At 34.6% G+C, this 21653-nt stretch overlaps 1 protein-coding gene across 4 annotated transcripts in view; it reads right to left on the bottom strand.

Annotated features, from left to right (window-relative positions):
• Positions 1–21653, bottom strand: part of Vti1a (vesicle transport through interaction with t-SNAREs 1A) — a 329910-nt gene that overhangs the window by 229743 nt on the left and 78514 nt on the right. For all 4 annotated transcript variants that reach the window (XM_069987996.1, XM_069987997.1, XM_069987998.1 and 1 more), the window contains one exon: positions 20869–20953. In XM_069987996.1, the coding sequence (XP_069844097.1) occupies positions 20869–20953 (85 nt within the window). The remainder of the gene's footprint in view (positions 1–20868; positions 20954–21653) is intronic.

The raw sequence follows: 21653 nt of genomic DNA, 5'->3' as shown, positions 1-21653 counted from the left end.
AAAAGATGCAAAATTGGTACAACGAAACATGCTGTTTTTGCTATGATTATAGTAACAAACATTAAAAACTAGTAGTCCATTTCATTTTCATTTCTATACACTGTCAGAAGCACAAGGAACATTTCTGTGACTAGTGGCTCAATGGCGCAGCCTATGTGCAGGAAAGTATAATGCAACGCTGGCTGCTGCAAACCACAGCTGGGTATTTAACAGAAATAAGGACTTAAAAATATAATACGGTTTTGAAAAAGGATCATGAAAGAATTTAACTTCTGCTATATCATAACTTTCATTACTATTTGTGAAACTAAAAATTGAAAAGTAAACTGAAAAATTAAACATGAGGCATTATAGTTCTTAATTGGCTTTAAGTTGCTTTTGAATAAAATCAAAATTACTCTACTTCATCCACTACCAAAAACCTAAAGCATGGTGTTCTGTCGTTGCCTTAATATTTTCAATAATTGTTTCCTGCTGGGCTAACATGTGGCATTGGGGTTTGTAATTTCTTTAAAATAATCTTTCCTCTCCAAATATCTAATACATAAAACACATACTCTGTATCTGAAAAATCATTCCAAGGTAACAATTATATTAGGCTGATGAAACCAATGCCCTCTGTCATACAGTGCAAGAGATAGGAAGACTGAATAAAAGCTGTTCTGTTTCCTCGTGCATAAACTTGTAAATAAATTTCCTGCAGTCTGCACACTATGGTCCTCCAGTCCAGTACTGAGGGGGAGCTGTTTCACTTTAAGGTGGCACAGATGATCATTTGCCACAATCTTTGTAACATCAACAGACAAGAATGCAAATATACTTATGTGTATATTTGAAATTTTAAACCCACTTCCTAAAAAATAATCATTGACAAAGATCCAGTGAGCAAAAATCAGTGATACCATTTTTTCCCCAAAAGAAGTGCAAGGAAAGCTTACGACTCCCAGAATACAATTTACTTCTCTATTATTTTGTGGGTGTCCTTTAAATGCCAAGCAGCATCGCATGGTGAAGAGCTATCCATATACATAGAAGTTTTCTTCCTTCATAAACAGCTGGCTAGTTATAACAGAGAAGAACTGTGTTCAACATTTGCATTCTTTCTTCTATTATATAAAAAAGGGGGAGGTGAAGGGGGAAACCTATCAGTTTACTTAAGATGTTTAAGCACAGAAGAAGTAGAATAACTTAGATGGTCTCTGTTGCAAACTGAGTGAGTGCAATCAGAAAAACTGTCCCAGTGAGGCTACAACTTAACTTTCAACTTCACAATGTGAGCTCTTAAAAAAAAAAGTACTTCATTACACAGCAGAGTTCTTCGGATCAACCTGACTCAGTGAATACAAGCAGAGTGCACTGGAAAATTATTTGTTTGGATCATTAATGCATATATTAGCTTTTTGTTACTTTAGTATAAGAAAGCAATAAAAAGTTGAACAAAATTAAAACAAAAGCCACTTAAATGTTTATTCTTTCAGTCATTCCCATATAAGTCAATCCTCAAATCTCTTTTCATTTGGTAAAAGTTGTGACTGCATTTTACTGAATTACTTTATAAATTAGTTTTGTGATAAAATAAGCATTTTTCTATCCACTATTATTTCATGAACACACAGTTTTTACAATATTCAACATTTTAATCACTTTAGGTTTTAAAAATAAAATTTAAGATGTATCATGCTTTAAAACCATATTGTAAATGACAATTTACAAAGCTGGAATACAAAATCTGAAAACTGAAGTGGTATCCTATATCAAGACATGCAAAGAAAATTTTGTTATCCAAAAACTACTCCCAGATATTCTCATGTACAATACATACCCAGTTAGTCCACGTCCAAAGGATCATTTTGCTTTGAAATAGAAATATGTATATGCTAAGAATAACCCTATGGAATAAATCAAAATTAAATTTGCCAGCAATTTTTTCAGTCATTTCTCCACTTGATTGTATAAAAATATATTGTTGTTAATTTGACATTAATAAATTAAGACCATTAGAGACAGTCTTTCATTGTAGGTCTTCAACAATTGTCAATAACACTATTTTCTGTTTGCATTTCCTCAAGCGTGTTAATGTATCTTTGTTTAGGCTCACAAGTCGAATGGTCAGTGTAAACACAGTCAATGAAACATCAGGAGAATTAGTCTACTGAGAGGACCTATGGAAAGACCATTTGGTTTACTGCCAAGTATGCAATAAGGGTAAAACACTGAAAGACTACTCAGAGATTTTTTTTTTTATATGATGAATGAATTACTCTTTTAAAAATTCTCAAAATTCTTTGTTTTGCATACAAATTCCACCAAGGAGAAAGGTGGTCTGCAAGATGAACTCTACCATGTGTGTTATAGTCTTTGTTTGCGGTCTTAACTGGGGATTGTACCTTAGCTACCGTAGTTCAAGCGTAAAAATACTTTGTCTGTAATACTATATACCATTGCCAGTGACCCTCTAAATCCTTGAACCAACTGTGTCTTCTGGTGTCACAGAAGATAATGCCAATTTATTGCAATGTGTAGCTTTTTTAACTGATTAAAATTAAGCCGTAAGCACGTGACAATGGAATTAGCACATTTAGAGTCTGTTTTCCCACATCCCATTTTGCACCAGTGCGGCTGGTCCCTGCAACTCTACGCGGGTGCAATTTTAATGACTTTGCTGGGTTTTGATGTTCTTATGAAAAAAGCACGCTTGGTGTTTGTGGAGAAGGTAGATACGGGGGCTGAAGAGCTGTGATTGGGAACATGGTGACATCGTTTCTGTTTTCCGATAGGATCGGTGTCATTTTCCTCTCAGCGATAAGACACCTCCACTGACAGTGCCCGATTAGGGAAAATTTTATTATAAAATTCTCTTTTATCGAATGAGGGTAGAGTGATAAACAGTTCAGCCTCAGGGAAGGAATAGGAACAGATTTCCCCCTTTTTCAAATTCCATCTTTTCCCTCTTCTCACTTTTTCTTCTTTAGAAAGATGACTGTGTTTTAGTTATTATTAATGGTATAAAAGAACTCCCCAGAACATGCGATTGCTATGATAAAACTATCTGAATCAAGAGACACTTAGATGTTGTTATAAAGAAAATCTATTATGTGTGTGTGTGTGTGTGTGTATATATATATATATGTGTATATATATATATGTATATATATATGTTCTTGCTCTCTTTCTTTCTTCCCATTTCTAAAAGATAATACTGTTTTCTAAACCCTTCCACTACTGGAGGTTATTTGGTATTTGTTACTTAAGGAAAATGTAACACATTAAAAGAAAATCAAACTTAAGTAATTCTGACTCAACTGTCCTAAATATATTCAGACTTCAGATCTTTCTTCAGAAATAAACATTTGCCCAGCAGAAACACAAGGTAAACGTAAGAAACAAAGGATCATGGCCTCTAATTCAAATGCTTCAAGGAAGGATATAGAAAAATGTTTGTTTTTTTCAATAATAAAACCTCATTGCTTCTGAAATTTGGTAGCTTAGTAATGATAATTCAAATCTCCAGTGTCATAAGTTACATCTGTTTACTCCTGATAAACCAGCTAGATTCTATATGACAACAACTTGAAAGGTCACTTGAGGAACAGAAAATAAGTGTTCAACATTATTTATTTCAAAATATTTTCTTTCATGAAGAAAAGTTCATCAAAGGACTCGGAATACTCCTCCTATCTTTATGAAATAAAAATGTAGTCTCTCAGGATTGAACATCTAGTGTACAGAATAAAGGGAGTCTGATGATAGATTCCTAAATTTTGGGTGGTTCGAAGGATGATAAAAGTAACTTTAAAATTTTTTCTTTATTGATGAAAAACCATTCTGAGGGGACATAAGAAAGACAGGAGCCCCAAGTTTGTTAAAAACTTCCATCTATTTCTCTGCATTCTCTCTTTAAAGACTTCTTTCCAGAATGTTTTTTTTCAAATGCAGATTCTTACATGATCTATTTTGACATAAACGTCCCTATATTTTTCTAATGAAATTTTTTAGTTACCAGTGAACAGACATCATGTTAAAAATGCCTTATTCCCAATTGAGTCAAACTTCCAGATTAAAATAAAACAGCCACCAATTCTCCAAAACTGATGCTAAGAACTAGCTTTTAACTGAATGTTGGTTAGTAAGAATCTGTGTTACTCTTATAAACAGCAAAATAGAAATAGTTATAAGCTTGTTCATCATAAATAAACTAAGGTTTACACAATAACAAAGACACTATTAGCAAATATCCCTGGTCCAACCATTTCTCCCATACTCTTTGTTTAAGGATTTCAGCAAGACAAATATCACACCCAGACTCATGACAAAGTAACATTACCATACTGCAACCTAAATTTCACTATTAATTTGATAACCTAAAAACAATTACAAAAGTAAACTTATGGAATTATAATTGGTATGGTGGAAAAGAAACAAAGCTCAACAACTAAAGCAAGCAGTAAATTAAAAAGGGAATCCAGACTCATTATTGGCTTAAAATCTTTAGCACCAAATGCTTATTAATGAGTACACAACAGCTGCCTGGTGGACTCATTTCAGTAAAGTGTTCTTCCTTAATTATAACTTTGCTGAGTAAGATATAATTGTCTTCAAAACAACGGCAACAGTATTTTGAGAAAATGGCTTGAATGCATGAAGCATTTAACACCAGGAGTGATGGATAGAAATTATAAAATGTTACAAGGCCACAGTGCATCTTCTTTAAGGTGGTCTAGGAAATGACTGTAATTATTATAATGCTAAAGGTTAGTGGGGAACTTCTTTGACATAGAATTTTTATTTTTAGTAAAAGAATACCACTGTCTATTTATTTAAATCATTCAACAAAATGGCCCTCAGGATATATTCTTTTGGAGAAGGCAAGCAAAAAATGAGAAATGTATTATCTGTAGTTACATCATTGCTATGGGGAGGAGCCTGGTAAGATGGGAGGAGAAGCTGGCTTTGGACAGTGTAAACACCTTCTGAAATTAATATTAAGCTGGACAACTACTTAATCATAATAGGAATAGTAATAATAAAGAAAGTAACATTAAGATGAAAAACTAGAAAATGAAAAGAAGCTCAATCAAGTTCCTTAAACAAAACAGAGGCACATGCTCAACATGTCTGCCAGTATTGTTTTTGAAAAGGTTACTTCTATAATGTTGCATGCTGAACCCTAAATTATTAAAAATTTGTAAAAAATTCTAAAGACTTTACTGCTTTTAAGATAAATTCAGTAATAATCTCAATGCAAAGAATCCTGAGAAGAAAAATCTCTATCTTAAGCACACTGACCCTAGATTTTCTAACAATGGGGAAGGCTTTTCAGGCAGACATCCAATAGACTAGAACCATTATTACATCTGTGCCAGTGAAAACTGTAAGTAACAACTAGACATTACCATGCCATATGACCTAAAAGCAGGACACGTGTTTACTCTAGATATCTATGATGATAGTGACATATGTACGTGTCCACTTTGATCAGCAGTATATAAAATGGGATATTTGCGTAACTAAAAAAATTGTAATGTCCCCACCTTCTTTAATGTCCCCAAGTTCATATTTTTCTCCTAGGACATCAATAAAGGTATTCTCCAAGTCTGGGGAACACAGATGCCTTTCTGTTCGGCCACACATGACATCTAGATGGTTACGTGCATCTAAGTGTACAAAATTAACATTTCATTGAAGCAAGCCCCAGTCTTCCCGAAGAGGGTTACATGACTGGTTAGTTGAAAATAGATGGTGGGAAGGGAAGAAGAGCTGATGAAGAGATCATCCACTGTGGAAACGTGGCCGAGCAGGACTGCAGCACTGGGGGGTATGTGTAGGGTGAGGGAAGAAGAGGAAGGCCCCCTTTCTGCGACTGCATTTGAAGTAGGAAGGAGGCCTGCAGTGAGCAAACTTCACATGTGAAGAACAAAAGGCCAGGTTTTCCCTATACCACCGTGTTACCTTTTTCTCAACAGTGACAAGATGAGGAGGTCTCAAGCAGAAGCCCTACAGAATTACATTTGACAGCCCCTATTTATTACTTCGGGTTATCTTCTGATACACAAAGCATATGCAGATGTTGATCACTGTGTATAAAACAATTAAGTGGAGAAACATTACCAAATGTTGCTATTTAGAAGCACTTCCATCCTTTAAAATCAAATCAGGGTATACCAGTCTAACTAACATCCAGGGTCTTAAATCACTTGATAAAATTTTTAAAAGCATGTGGTCAATAAACAGGTTAATTTACCCATTTCCCCCCTTATTCCTTGAAATAAATAATTTGGAGGATCTGGTAGTTCCTAAGCTGATGGTGGATCTGAGGTTGCCAGTTACGGAAGCACTTAAGCGCCCATTGGCACAGCAAGATTCAAAGCCCTGGTAGGCTTCAAAGAAACACTTTTTTTTTCTTCTTCTTCTAGAACTCTTTGCTTTCTAGTAAAGCTGCAACCACAATGTTCTCTCTCTTAATGCCACCATAAAAAAATCAAAACACTTTAAAACAAATTGATGTACTCTTTAATACAGTCATCACATCATCACAGGACCCTTGCACCCTGCATGGGGACAACCGTAGGGATGCATACCACACATCTCTTCCTTTGTTGCCTGCTTCAATGCTTAAAGAAAAATTGAGAGAGTGTGTGTCTCTCAATCGAGATATGGGCACCTTTGACTGACAAGACTTAATCAGCTTATCTCTACACTAATAAAGTTGGGGCCTGTGGTGCAGGTCTATGCCCAGCACCAAGTGAACTTTCACTAGCCAAAGCCTCATGGGCCAGGTCTCAGGCCCTGGCTTCTCTAAACTGGTTCAGATCAATTCTTAATGGGCTATTTTCATCTTGATAAACCTCCATAGTCTTCATTCATGATGGCCTTTCAGGCAATTAAGCAGATGAATTGCCTAAAGTAATGGCTACACAATGAATCCATGAGAAGTACTTAAACGCATGGACTCAGTAGGCCATCTTTTCCAAGCTCCCTGTAAGAAGTAAAAAGTAACTTCTTGGGAAATATTATAATTTTTCTTTTATTAAAGGGGGTGTTATTTTCTTTTTAAGTTGAAGGCTGACAGGATTCTCTGTATATTAGGAGACAAATACATTCTTTTAATAATTAGATTTCCAATTCTTTGTAAAAGATGACCAAGACAGGCATAGCCATACACTGTCGTTTCTGTCTCTATCATTCCAGTACTTTCATAACATTGATTTGCTCATAATTAGACACTCACTAAAAACTGTGCCTTGATTGACTACTAGGAAGAAAACACAAAGCTAGGAGACACACATGGACTGAAGGTAGGGGCAAGTGAGTACCTGAATACATACATATTTTCCCCTTTGAGTTGACTTACAGGGGATCCTTTCAAACTAAGGACTTTCCACTCAATTTAAGAACTCAAGATCACTAGCTTTGTAATTATTTGTTTGAATTTGCTAGATAAAGGTTAGACACAGGAGTTAAGTTGTGAATAAAATTAATAAAGTGCCAGATGCTTTTCTAATACAGGATGAGCCTAGGACTAGAGGATCCATTCCTCATGGAATGAAATACACGGTGGGCATTTTGATCTTACTTTTTATTTTCAGTTACCTAAAAAGAAAGATGGAGTTGCTAGGTAAAGCAGACTTCCTAAAAAGAACCCCAGCAGTGGAAAAACTTATTGAAATGATAACCACTGTCCATATATGAATATACATTTATATGTGCATAAATATATTATTTGTACCTCTCACCACACATAAAAAATGGTCCTTACAACTATCCAGTAATATGGCATTTAAATTGCAATATACCTTAAGCATTATAGTCACCTGCATAAAATGAGGGCATTTTAAACACATTCTAAAATGAATTTTGGATTATAGGTACTGTGAACACTACGCTTCATTCTGTTTGTAGTCTTCATGCTGTAATTGCTTTATACAAAATCCACTCCAGTCTTATCACTCAATGCTATCTTTACTGCTGAATGTCGGAAGATAATTTTGCAATAAAATTTAATTTATGGAGCTTATTTTTCACTAATCTCCTAGCAGAGGCAAAGTGAAACATGCCAAGATACATATTCCAAGCTATGACCAGTGTGGTGTTTTTTATTTCCGGAATAGCAAGACCCCCAAACGTATCAATTTTATCATATTAAAAGGCTGGCATATTTTAATTATTGAAACTTTACATCCCAGAAGAGAACGTAAAATAAGCTATTAACAACATATATAAAAATATGACTCTTCAAGTGATAAGGGCTCCTTGAAGAAAGCTTTTCTTTTAAGATAAGAAAGAAAATAATACAAAAATATGGGTCCATGGAAAGTATTTTATATGAACAGTTAACATATCAGTATTCCCAATAATGCTTGAGATTTTAAAGTAAAAAATTAAAACCAGTAAGAATAAACAACAAGATTCAGTTTTTCTGTAAAATGTCCAAGTCAGGGTTTGTCATCTCTAAGAGGTATTCTAGCTCTCAAACTTTAAACTTTAAATCTACAGATCCATGTAAGTTTTGGAAGAGTAAACTAGTCTATTTCTACAGGGCAGTTGGCTCCTGTTAATCATGTATGTCTTAGAAAGCATTCACCTCTAGAAAAGAGACGAATAAAATAAAAAATATTTTTAAAAATATTGAAGACTTCTTGACGAATTAATATGACAGAGTAACAAGCTAATCCTGTTGCTCAAGAATCCCTGTGAACATGCAAATTCTTCATAAAAATGGTTACATAATTCTAAAGTTAATAATCATTAATGGATTGTGGTATGAGTTCTTTATGCCTGGAATGAATAAGCCATACCTCTCTCAGCCAGATTTAAATCACTCTGTCTCTTTTCAAGTTATATCATAACAAGGCCAAACTGATACTGAATCATTTATGAGGTTTTTGGAGTTGAAATATCAGAGTCATATGTGCACAAGTATTGTTCTGACATTTAAATTTCAGCAACAAGCAATTCTGAAACATTTCAAGTTATGCAAAACTTGACATTTCCATGTTAATATACAAAACAATGGTGATGTGAAAAGCCACTTTTTCCACCAATACTGAAAACTTAAGAACTTCATAAAACTTTAGATGCATAGGCCTCTTCAGGTTCAGATCCACACAAGAGAAGTCCCTATCTAAAAGCTTTAAATGTTTATTCACATGAAGAGTACATAGTAAACATTTGTCTACATTGATCTTTTTCATTTTCACACAAAGTAACAAAACATTTTTAATCCCAAATCAGACAACTAGTTTACAATTTAACTCTCTTCATTTCTATATGTAGTGTCAGAAAATTCCTGCTGTTACTCAAATGTTAATTACTAAATTAAATATAATGCAAATAAGTATATTTCACTTGCCTGAACAGCATGAATCTCAGCCATCTGCAATTTTATAAACTAAAATGAACCACTCCAGAAGAACTACCTTGCACTATAATTATCTCCTTATATCCTCAAACTAAAATGTTGACCTAGACATAATAATCTCTAACAGAAACAATAAACACATTTTTTAAAAAAAAGACTGAAATAAGTAGGGTAATAATGAAGAACAAAATGTGTAGCATTTACAGGCTGCAAATTAACAAGCCAATATTGACTTTTCTTTGAGGTCAATAACAGCTCTTTATTGATCTCAAAAGTTAAGACCTAGTAAGGTCAATATAAGATCTCAAGTGTCAAAAGATTTGTATTGGAACTTCCTTTTCACATATAAATATTGCTGAAATGGGTAGTTTGTGTTTGGAGAAATCAGAAAATCTCCATTAGAAAGACAGAATATTGAAAAAAATAGGCTAAGGAAGTTAAAAATATAAAGAGAGTTTGAAAAATCTGTTACTGTGGAATTTTCTGAAAAACTGCTCTTTAGATATAATCCCTACCATTACAATCAGAGAAACCAAAACTGCTGATGTTGACAGAACTCCTTTTTTAAATTTCAAAATCATTAGAAAAATTGTTATTCTTGTGTTTTTCTATACTGATAAAAACTACTAACTCTCATTCTCCTAGTAAGTTAGATGGTCTAAACTGTTAAATATGATGTGTAGGGCTAAACCTAACCATGTTCCCATATATACCTAATAGTTCTTGCATTCATGTATAAGTGATTTATTAGCCTGATTCTTCCAAAAGTCAAAGAAAACTTCATATTGTTCCATTTGAGAATAATAGAAGTACTTAGGAAGAGAAGAGGAGAGAAGGAAGGATAAAAGAATGAAGTAAACATTACTAGACAACTTACTATTATCAAACCCCAGGCAAGATGCTTTCACATAGTAATTACTAGAAAGAACAAATTATCTTATGTGGGTAACAAAAATAGGTCTGTGGTGAGGACAATATGACATTATAGGTACTCAATAAGTAAGAAGATAACTATGGTTGCAACCTTTTTTTAAAAAAAAAAAACCTTTTCATTTTAGAAAAGTTTCAGATGTATTAAAAATTATGCCCAAAATACAGAAAGTTCCCACTTACTCCATACCCACTTTCCCATAATGTTAGCTTACATTGCTATGATACACTTGCTACAACTATTGAGCCAAGATTGATATATTGTCTTTAACTAAAATTGATGCATTATTTGCATTTCCTTAGTTTTTGTCCAGTGTCTTTTTTCTGTCCCAGGATCCCATCCAGGATCACTTACTGTGTTTAGTCACTGTGTCTCCTTAAGCTCCTCCTGGCTGTGACAGTTTACAAAGTATTTTCAGCACATGTTTTAGAAGGAAGGTATAAATTTGCAGAGTTGTATCTACTGTCAACACTAAGACAAAAACATGCAAAGAATTATCTTTTCTTACAGATCTAGGGAATATAAATAAATTTGACAACCAATAAAGATAAATGCTTTGTACAAAAGCAAGGAAATGATACTTGATTTATAATATGTAATAGAATATAGACACCAGGAAATAAAGTCTCATTTGTCTCAAATGAAGATTTGTGAAGAAATAAATGAAGACTTCTGATGCTTACCAACACAGACCATGCCAGTCAGCCATCTATCCCTCCACCCTTGCCCATTGTGTGTAAGTGGAGTTTTTAACTGTTTACTAATGACATAGTAAGTGAACAAGAAATAAATCACATGGCTGGGGTAGGTCCACTGCCCATCTATATTTACTCTCCCTTAGGTATTTTAAGGATATGACTGGAGAGTGGTCATTCCAGTGGAACACTATTTCTTACCCCTTGCTTCTAGGGGCATCATTGACTATACAGCCTTTGCCAGTGGACCACAGGCAGAACCAGTGGAGTACTTTAAAAGCAGGTGCATCTTCTTCATTCTCTTTGCTTGACTGCTAGTCAAATGTAGAGAACTCCAGAGCCTAGTTCAGGGCAGAGCCACAAAGTAAGAAAACCCCAAATCTCTCAGCCACAGCATGGAAGCTGTCTGCTCCCTCCAAAACCTTGAATTAGATGGTTCCAAGATTAAGAAAGAAACTGCAATGTGTGAAGTACTTCGGTTCACTGAAGTCTATTTGTTATAGCAGCTTGGTGCTACTATGAAAACTAGTGTAAGAGGAAATTAATGTTTATTGAGCATTTATAATGAACTTAACTCCATATTAGGTGTTTATATTATCTACTTTATCCATTTCTCATGATAACCTTCAAACCGAAGATCTACAAAGATATTATAAGGATCACAAAAGCTAAGGAGGTTACTCAAGAGCCTCAAAAGTTACATGGTAGGACCAAGATTTGAACCTAGGTCTGCCTAGCTACAAAGCCCCATGCATGTTCCACCTTACTTCACTGCAGGTGAAAGACATATGGAGTAAAAAGTAATTTGTATTCACTTTATATAGATAACTTTTATCCTCTAAGGAGAGCAAAAATAGTGTATGTGATCTCCCTACTTTTTATGTGGAAGACATGAACTCCCAATTTACAAGGGGCGGATGTGAGACGATTAGTTTGTTTGAATTTGTTAGCATTTTTCAGATCAAGACAAGGCTATACAAAAATGTGGAAGAGAAAAAATACATTTCATCTTTGTAACCTGCTGATAATCTTACAGTGTTTAATTTGAGCAGAGTCCAGCAACTTACTGAGGGCACGAAAGAGCTGTTGCTCCACAAGGTTTACAGTTAACAAAGGAGAGAACAGAAAGACTTACTTGTTCTCACAACAGTATGAATTTAAAGAACTATATGGGGTGTACATTCTACAGGAAGCCCAAATAGGAAGAAAAATGAAACACTGAAACTTGCACACAGCAATGAAAATGAGGGGATTCATTGTAGTAGGAAAATTCACAGCTGGCAGGCAGTATCAGCAAGGCAATAAGATATTTGGTCCATCTTCATGCTTACCTTTTAGAGTCATAGTGTTTCCTTTTTTTTAAGTCTCCTTTTTTTATTAGCAAAATCACTCCAGTCAATCTCTTTAACTATGTGAAAAATCTGGAAGACTGTAAAAGTCCTATGCGAACAAACTAACACCCATCAGGAAAAAAAAAATAAAAGATGCATCCTTTATTTGCAGATAGACTTATTTTTGCTTGTTGGCTTTAAAATGGGCTCTTACTATCCACTGATCTGTACAGAACACTCAACATTAAAGATAATTCAAAGGTATGCTAATAAGGAAAAGGGAAACACAAAACCCTGATTCTTTCATAAAAATCAAATTAAAACTTAATATCCATTCATGTTGGTAAAAATAGATGGCATTAGAGGAAGTAATTAGGGCATGACTCTAACCCTACCTAGTAGAGTAATTTTCACTTCTGGTAGAGAACCTATTGATTGATACCATGAAGTATCTGACGTAAATGTTACCTGCATAGGGATTTATAGCTAAGTGTATTCCCCATGGGTATTTTGCTAAGATATTCCAGTTTATGACAGGAATTTTAGAGTCTAAGTGCCTAGAATGGTGCCACTGTCTTTTCTTTCTTACATGACATTATGCTACTTTTCTTCTCAGGTGGGTTGAATTTCTCCTTCAATTTACTTCCAAAAGCAAATGGCACTAATAATTTTCGGATGGTATTTTCTTGCTTCATCAGAGATGAACTGCAGCCCAGTTCAAGTCTAATGAACCCAATCTGAATTTCTTAGCCAAACTCTTTGTTGAATAAACGTTAAGGTTTCACTGTGCTCTGTTTAAGTGCCATGTGAAACTTAGAAAATGAAAATAAGAAAATTAGTTTGATTGCAAAGGTATTTCATATGAACACAAATATCAAGCTAGCCCAGGATCTTAGAAAAGTGAATGCAATGAAGTGAGCAGCATGGGAAGAAATGGCAGGACTAAGCCAACAAACAAGCTTTCTATTTCCTCCCAAAGGGACAGTTTTTTAAAGCACTTTTTTTTTTTTTCCTGGTTTGGCTTTTGGGTAGTTTCTTCCTCTCTTTAAATAAATAGATATTTATTTAACTATGCCTTAAAGTTTATATCTTAAGATGCAAAAGGGCAGCACAGTGTAGTGCATGAATGCTGACCCACCACGACAGCATCTTTGATAACGACTTTACTTGGAAAAACGTATGCTTCAATAAAAAATTTATTTTTTTAATGTTAACTTTGTTCTCTTGTAGCAACGTTGGAAAACACTGTAACCCAACAGGAAATACAGACGAAAGCTTCAAATGTGGAGCACATACACAAAAAAAGCCATTTTTAAAGCTCATGCCCATCAAGTTTCTCACTTGATATAAGTCGTACACAAAGTCTTAGTCCAATGTGAACCCATGCTGTGAAAATTCTGAAGCACCCACCTCAGAAAATTCTGTTAAATACATAAACACGGCTGAAAAGAAAACTTCTGGGCTCTAGAAGTCAGACTCAAAGGGAAAATGAACCTGATTAAAAAAAAATCCCAAAGAAAGTTATATAAGTACAGTGCAACAAGGTCATAAGCTTAACTGTCCTTCCCTGTCATATCTGAAAGTAAATTGGTATTTTAGCTCCCTGCTTTGGTCGTCATTCTTTTTCTCAGCTCAGAGAGATGCAACGGTGTAAGGATGGCTTCGTGTATATCTTACAAACCAAATGGAAAAGTGATAGGCATTATGGGGTAAGACACCTTTACAAACGAGTATAATACATTTAATGGATTAAAAATGAACCCCATGAATTCACTTGGACCACCTAAGGAGAAGGTTCTCCAAATCTGGTTTAAATGACATCCTTTTCTTACCACTATGGAATACACCAATATCTCAGAGCACAAAGTAAATTTAAGTAGCTTGAAAATACTCTTTAAGAGTATCACCCCAAATGACAATCTCCTCTATTCTTTCTAGAACAGAATCAGAGCATTTTTAGTAAGACTTTAATGGCATGTAATTGTAAAGTAAGTGAGAGCCAAACATTAAAAATGACTTTTTTTTGTAGCTGAGAAGATGTCTAAAAACTTATAGGACATGGCCAAGTAATTCTTAGCATTTAGAAAATGTCTGTTCAAGCAGAGACACCCTTAAGAGTCTGAAAACATTCTACCACTGAAAATAATGAATAACGTTTTAAGAGATAACTTTCTGCACTAAAAAAGTTTAATACTCCTACAGAAAACTTTTTTCTCTAAAATGTATTTGATTAGATATGTGGTTAATATCAATCTAACTATGGAATGCTAATTTCTGTCCCTGTATTGTAGGATAATACAAAATCTTAATTGGTCATTTCTGTAATAACTTTGACACAGAAGATGGTAGTGTCTTTCTGAATTACAACCTGGGTTTAAGTTAATAATCAAATTTATAACTTGAATTAATGTTTGTGGACACAACCTTCTCTACTCAAATCCAGTTCAGTGATGGCTGAGTTGTCTTGCTAGTTTATCATCCCCATTGGACTTGAAGAAAGTTTGAATGAGTGAAATACAATAGTTAGCTAATCTTATACTTCTCTCACCAATTTACCAGAATTTTGGTAAAATGAGTACCTTTGGGGTTACTGAATAGGTTATTACAAATTCAAATTACTGAGTAATGTCTATTCATATTTCCCTAACTAAAGTAATACAGGAAGTATTATAGCTCCTATATAAGACCATCCTCATGTCCGATGCCAACAATATTTAGAATAGACAAACTATATTTATTACCTTATAGGGAGTATAGGTGTTCATTAACTGCCTGAATTTTTGTATATATGTTTAAATATTAGGACTCACATATATGAAATTCAGTGGAGTGACTTTTAGTTAGTTGAAACAGCACAGACTACATTTTAAGACTGTAAAGTGAGCCCTTTACTTATCTTTAATGTGCAGTCACTGCTGATCCTGTTAAAATGAAAATCTGATTCCGTAGACCTGAGGTGGAACCTAATATTCTGATTTTTTAACAAGTTCCCAGGAAGAAACAACATTGGGTCTTGAACACACTCTATGGAACATTCCATTTCCTCTTATATGAATAAAGAATTAGCCAAAGAAGTCAGGTGCCCATGGCTCATGCCTGTAATCTTTAGGAGGGTCAGATCTGAGGATCATGGTTCAAAGCTAGCCTATGTAGTAAAGTCTGTGAGACACTTTTCTCCACTAAAACTACCAAAAAAGCCAAAAGTGGAGCTGTGGCTCAAGTAGTAGAGTGTTAGCTTTTAACAAAGAAGCTCAGAGACACAGTCTAGGCTCTGTACCAAAGACAGAAATAAAAAGAAAAATTAGCCAGAGTGAAAATGTATATTTTAACTCAGAATCTTCCTGACATGAGGAGATTAGAGAAATAATATGCCATTATCTATGTGAGATAATTTATAAATCTCTACCTCTAATAATACATAACATATATTTATATACATGTATATATGTATGTATATATGCATGTATATGTATGTGTATATCTCTCAGAAACTCAAGAAATAAGTATCACCATCAGTAATGTATTACTATAAGCTCAATATTCAGCCAGATTTATAATCACAAATGTTCATTACTGCCAGCCTGATGGATTAGTCATTGTGTTTAATGTCCTTCCAGATACAAAAACTATTCAGTCTCCATTTCTTTGAGGCTGTCCTTAAGGAAGAATCTTTGGGAACTCATGCCAATTGTTTAATACAATCAATAATAACATTCAAGCTCACTGTTTCTGACTGTTTAAAATGCTTAGTGGTTTCTTATGTATCTTCACCACCAAATTCCTCTACCAGTCATTTTAATTGGCAAAGAGACCAGATTGTGGATTACCGTAATAAATTTCCTAATACATCTCTTTGTTTCTACTCTTCTGCCTCTTCATCCCTACAGACTCCATGTTCTCCATGATTTAGAATAGTCCATTTGCCTGCAAAGAATCTTTCAATGGTGTCAAACCTTCCATGCCTGTGGCCCCCACATAATCTGTATCCTAACAGACCATGTGCTGTTCCCCCATGCTCACTATGGCTCTGGCCATTCTGCTCTCCTTTCTGTTGCTTACACATCCTAAACACCTCATTTGAGAGATCTTGTGCTTGCCGTTCTCAAGGAGTCACCTACCCCAAACTGTCTTATTGATAGCATCTTTTTCCATTCAACATTTGGCTTATATAGAGCTTTCTTCTCTGGGAGGTCTTTCCTGATTAGCTAACCTCTGGTAGCCTTCATTAGGTACTGTTTAATATCCTACTTTATTCAACCATGATATGAAACAGTCTTTTCCATTTATGTATTAATTAAAAATTGCCAGACTATTCTTTTCCATCTCTTCCTTCTCTGTGCCTTAGAATAGGCACCTTACCTCTTTTGCTCTTCATGCTAATCTCAGAGCACCTGGCCAAAAACTTTCAATAACTTTTAAATAAATCAGAGAAAAAGAAAATTAATTAATATGAGAACGTAGCCTATTTTGCCTAGAACACCTGGAAAATCCAGGTATGTGGAAACCATTCTTATTCTAGTGCGGTCTATTGGCTAAAAATATGGAATCAGATGGCCTAACTATACTACTTCTAGTATGGGAAAATGACTTGATCTCTCTGTGCCTTCTTGTCTCCTCTGCAAAAGGCAAGTAATGAGGATTAAGAGATAAGAAATAGAGCAGGGAGAACAGTGTGCGGCTCATATTTAATGTTTGATAAACATTGTATTATTTCACTAGTAAACAAAAAACGAAGAACGGAACACCTCATTTTCACTACAAAGAGTTCAGGAAGTATTAGCACCTTGTTGTCAAGACATTAACTGCCAAATGGGAAGTCAAGGCTAAATGATCTACAGCAATTACTGAAAGAAGAGTGTTAAGGTTGGGGGTGTCAGGATGGAGGGTTGAAGACCAATAAACGATACAGGCCATTAGACTATAAATAGCACTAAAAATATTTATGCACATGTTACTCCGCTCAACAGTTCTTGAAGAGACAGTAACTACTTATTTGACAAGATAATTTTAAAATGTTTAAAAATGATTTAAGAATTTTAGAAGATGAATTGTATTATTTGTTAGGAAGCCACAGATGGTCAAAATAATATTCAATTCTATTTTATTTTTTCTTTTTTTACTTTCCTTTGTAGTATTTATCTATTATGGCAATCAAATTAACACTAGTAAGTTACATATTTTGTTAATTTCTGCCAATTATTTTGAAAGTTAAATACTTTTTCTGATGATTTAATAAATACATATACATGTATATAAATGTGTCTCTATACATACAGACAGCAGACAACACACATATATATAGATGTAAAACCTTACTTTACTTCTTAACAACTTTGTTGGAGAGAAAAGACTTCAATTTCAAGTTTTTGCTTTGTAAATGAGAGAATTTAAGTGATTTTTCAAATTCACTGAGCTAAAATAATGACAGTATCAGATGATGGGGAATTCATCTCTCCAATTCAATACATCCAATTAGTGAATCCTAGATCTTGTGCTCAAGTAAAAAGAAAATCACAAAAAGCAATCCAGACAGCCCAAAATAGGGTAGCAACTCCTGTTATTTTTTTTTCAAAGAAAATTATATACAAAACTTCTACCTACAATTGTTACTGTACCATCACAGAAAAAAAAAAATATAGCGCTTGAATAGTAAAAAATACTTTGGAAAAGCCACTACATTCTACTGTTTTTCTCATCCTGCTATAGAAGGATGAAAACTTTTGTGGACTTGAACTATTTCTCAATCCATTCTTTCTTTTTAGTTCCCTAGAATTCATCGTATAAATACTTGGAAACGATTTCCCTCTTTTGTGTTATTTCGACAGTTAGATTAGTTCTTCCATATCCTTTTCTCCCTGTATTTCTTCATCTTTTTTTTGGGTCCGGTCGTGGGGCCTGAACTCTGGGCCTGAGTGCTGTCCTTCAGCTCTTCAGCTCAAGGCTAGTGCTCTACCACTTGAGCCACAGCGCCACTTCTGGCCTTTTTCTTTTTGCTTATGTGGTGCTGAGGAATCGAACCCAGGGCCTCGGGCATGCAAGGCAAGCGCTCTACCACTGAGCCAACTTCCCAGCCCTATTTCTTCATCTTTTCAGAAGTAAAATCTACTAAGTATTGCATTTTTTTTTCCTTTTGAGAGATGGAGATAGAGCTCAGAGGAAGGGGCACTTGTTTAGTATAGATGAGAGTCTGGGTCAATCCCCAATGAGGTTAAAAAAAGAAAACAAGCCATTTCCCTTTTGAAAGATGCAATAAGAGGCTGTTCTTGTACTGCTACTCAAACAAAATGATAAGTATCACAAATTTACATACAATCAAAACACAAACTACAGATCAACTGAACACGATTATGGTGCTAACAGAGATGTGAGAAATACAGGAGCAACATGCTGCCCACCACGATTGTTTCCACATTGCTTCAGTAAGAAGTAAGAACAAGGAAAAATGCTCTATCTCTGTCTTACACTTCTCACTCCCCTTTCAAAGTCATTGAAGGAAATGAATTAGCATGATGTCTTCTGTGTAGGTAGGCAGAGGCAGTACCGGATCTGTCTCTAACTTCCAAGAGGTCTCTTCCTATTCTTCCTCCAAGACTTTGGTTTTATAGTCTGTCAGAAGTTTCTAGGCTTTATATGACAAATAAATATCTGTTTTTTATAAAACTTGAGTCAATCTACCATTACATTCCACACACCACTGTATTCACATACCAAAAAGAATAACTAACAAATCCTATCCAGTCTTATAACCAATGTCAATGCATGGTTTTTTGATATATGTGATCATCTCTGAAGACTTCCTTTGGCTTTGGGAAAGAACTACATAAATAGTGTAACTATAAAATAAATTGTGCTCCATCAACCAAACCATGCTTTGAGATCAGCAAGAATACTCCACCCACAAGTCCAAACTGGTCCTATGTAGAAAGAAGCTTTTCAGTGAATGTTTTATGAGGGAGTTTTCTTAATGACTCTAGTGTTCAATAGAGAAAGTGCTGAACTACTCAAGGATTACCATAACATTTTTTTTTCTATTCCTTTACACAAATTTCACTTGCAGCATAAAAATTTTCTACGTGGTAATAATTGTATATCATAAAATGACAATACATTCATAATACACCTATGTTTGCATTTTATGATATGTAAAATACTTTCACACATGCCATCCCTTGTTAAAAACTTCTGAGAAGGGCAAGATTATTTCCATTTTACTGAAGAAGAAACTAAGTCTCAGAGAAGTTCTATGATTTGCTTAGGATTACACAAACAAGAGCTAATACTTGAGCCTAGTCTTCTGACTTTGTGTTCAAGGTTCTTTCCATTATTCACATTCTTCACTGGGGTCACCACTGCAGGTGAGCCACCAAACCACAAGAACCTATCAAACTTGGCTTTTATTCCAGTCAAGTTAAACTAATCTATCAACAACATCAGGAAGAACAGCCCATAGTATGAAAAGCCTGTGATTTGTGTTCTACTCCCATTTTCCTACCAATAATATGACAGAGTCATCTGCATTCTTTCTTTTTAGCTGCCTAAAATTCATCATGTAAACCAACCAATTTAGGATAGTTAGGAACCAAGGGCAAGAAGTACATTGGCTTTTCATAAGAGAAATTATTTGGAATCATATCTACTATGCTTTTAAAAACCAACATTTCACAGAAAAAAATTTAAAAAAAACTGAAGAAAAGTTTGTTGATCACCTATTTTTGTGGTTTATATCTTGGCAAGAGCTATTTAAAATACATGAAATACATAATTTACATCTATACTTTATAAGACAAAAGGCACAGCTAAAGAATAATAATCTGATAATTACTAAGATGTTAATGGATATTTGCTCACCATGTAAAAATATACATTGCATTAAATAGCTACAATTAAAAAGCTGTGTATCTTAAATAGACTACTATAAGAAAAATCAGGACTGTGTTTCCTGAAATTAATGACCACTGCCAATTCCAACCAAAAGTTTGAACAGTGTCAACTAATGCTATAATAAGATTATGATAAACATTATCATTAATGTTTATGATGAATGTTTGTACATTTAATTATAGGTTCTTGTTAAAATACAGATTATTAGCAACCTTTTCCAACAAAAGGAAAAATAAGCAAAGTGACACAGGTTTTACATATTCTTTGTCCCCAGCTCACACCATTTAGGTTGATTAAAATGTTAATTTTTACATATGTGAATAAAACGTAAAGGAGCCAACAACTGGAGACTGCTTGGCGTCTAGCCACCATTGCGGGTGGGTAAACTGACAACATGTAACTGCATATTAAGACAAATGTAGAATTTAGACAAAGTATTCCATCTCTTTTCAGATGTATACTTTTAAACCTCAGGAACTGTTTTCAGTAGATGTCATGCCTTTTAACTTGAAAAAAGATAAGCGCAAATAAGCTCCCAATTGTCTCCCCAATATGTAAACCACATCTCGAGCTGCTGTCTCTGCTACTCCTTTGAAGTTTCCCTGAAATGTCATGTGTTGTGAAGACTGCTGTGCATAAGCAAGACAATTTGCTCACTCCCAGAATTCTTACCGGTTTCCACTGCTATTTGGTACCCAGCCTCTAGTCTCCGAGATGACCTTTCCAGCCTCTCTGTGTTATCGAGCAGATGTGCCCTCTGAAAAAGAAAAAGAGGGGGAAAAAAATCACACGGCCGTCTACAATGTTCTCTTTTTTTGTCTTAAAAAAATGCCTTTGTATGCACTAACATTTGTATGTGTATGGTGGGGGGGGGGTGAGTTCCTGCCATCCACTATTGTTAATTTTTAGCAAATCTTTCATTACAGAATCATAACAATGGACGGATTTCCAACCAATGTAGGATACAATATACCATCGACTTTTTGGGGGGTTGTTGTTTTAGAGGAGACTCATGGTGTAAGTGACCACAATGAATGCTACTCCAAAATCCTGAGAAATGTACCGAGACCACAGCCAAGTGCATCTTTTTGGTCTCAGCAGAGATGAGATTCTGGCACAGATCTATATCCTTATTGTGTGGTTTTTTAAAAAAAATAAAATGCAATCATTTCAAAAACCCACTTGTTCCTTTAATTCCTGAAAATAGTCATTTTTACTTTTGAGAGAATGCTCTTTTATATTGGATGTGCAATGAGGTGCCAAAGAGAACAACATATGCCTCTGAAATAGAAGTGTTAAACAGTTTTAATTTTTAAGATGACCCACTAAGAAACAAGAGACACGTTTGTCCAATCACAAAGATGTACAAAATTGTGGATTCATTCCCAAATATACAATACTAGGTTAAAGATGGACTTTTGATACTGTGTTTTAGACTGTGAACTAAGATTACAATG

This window comes from Dipodomys merriami, unplaced genomic scaffold (genome assembly GCF_024711535.1).
Source record: "Dipodomys merriami isolate MVZ:Mamm:240054 unplaced genomic scaffold, mDipMer1.0.p SCAF_35, whole genome shotgun sequence".
NCBI lineage: Eukaryota > Metazoa > Chordata > Mammalia > Rodentia > Heteromyidae > Dipodomys > Dipodomys merriami.
The sequence above is the reverse complement of the archived record's forward strand: the minus strand, read 5'-3'. Positions and strand labels throughout refer to the sequence as shown.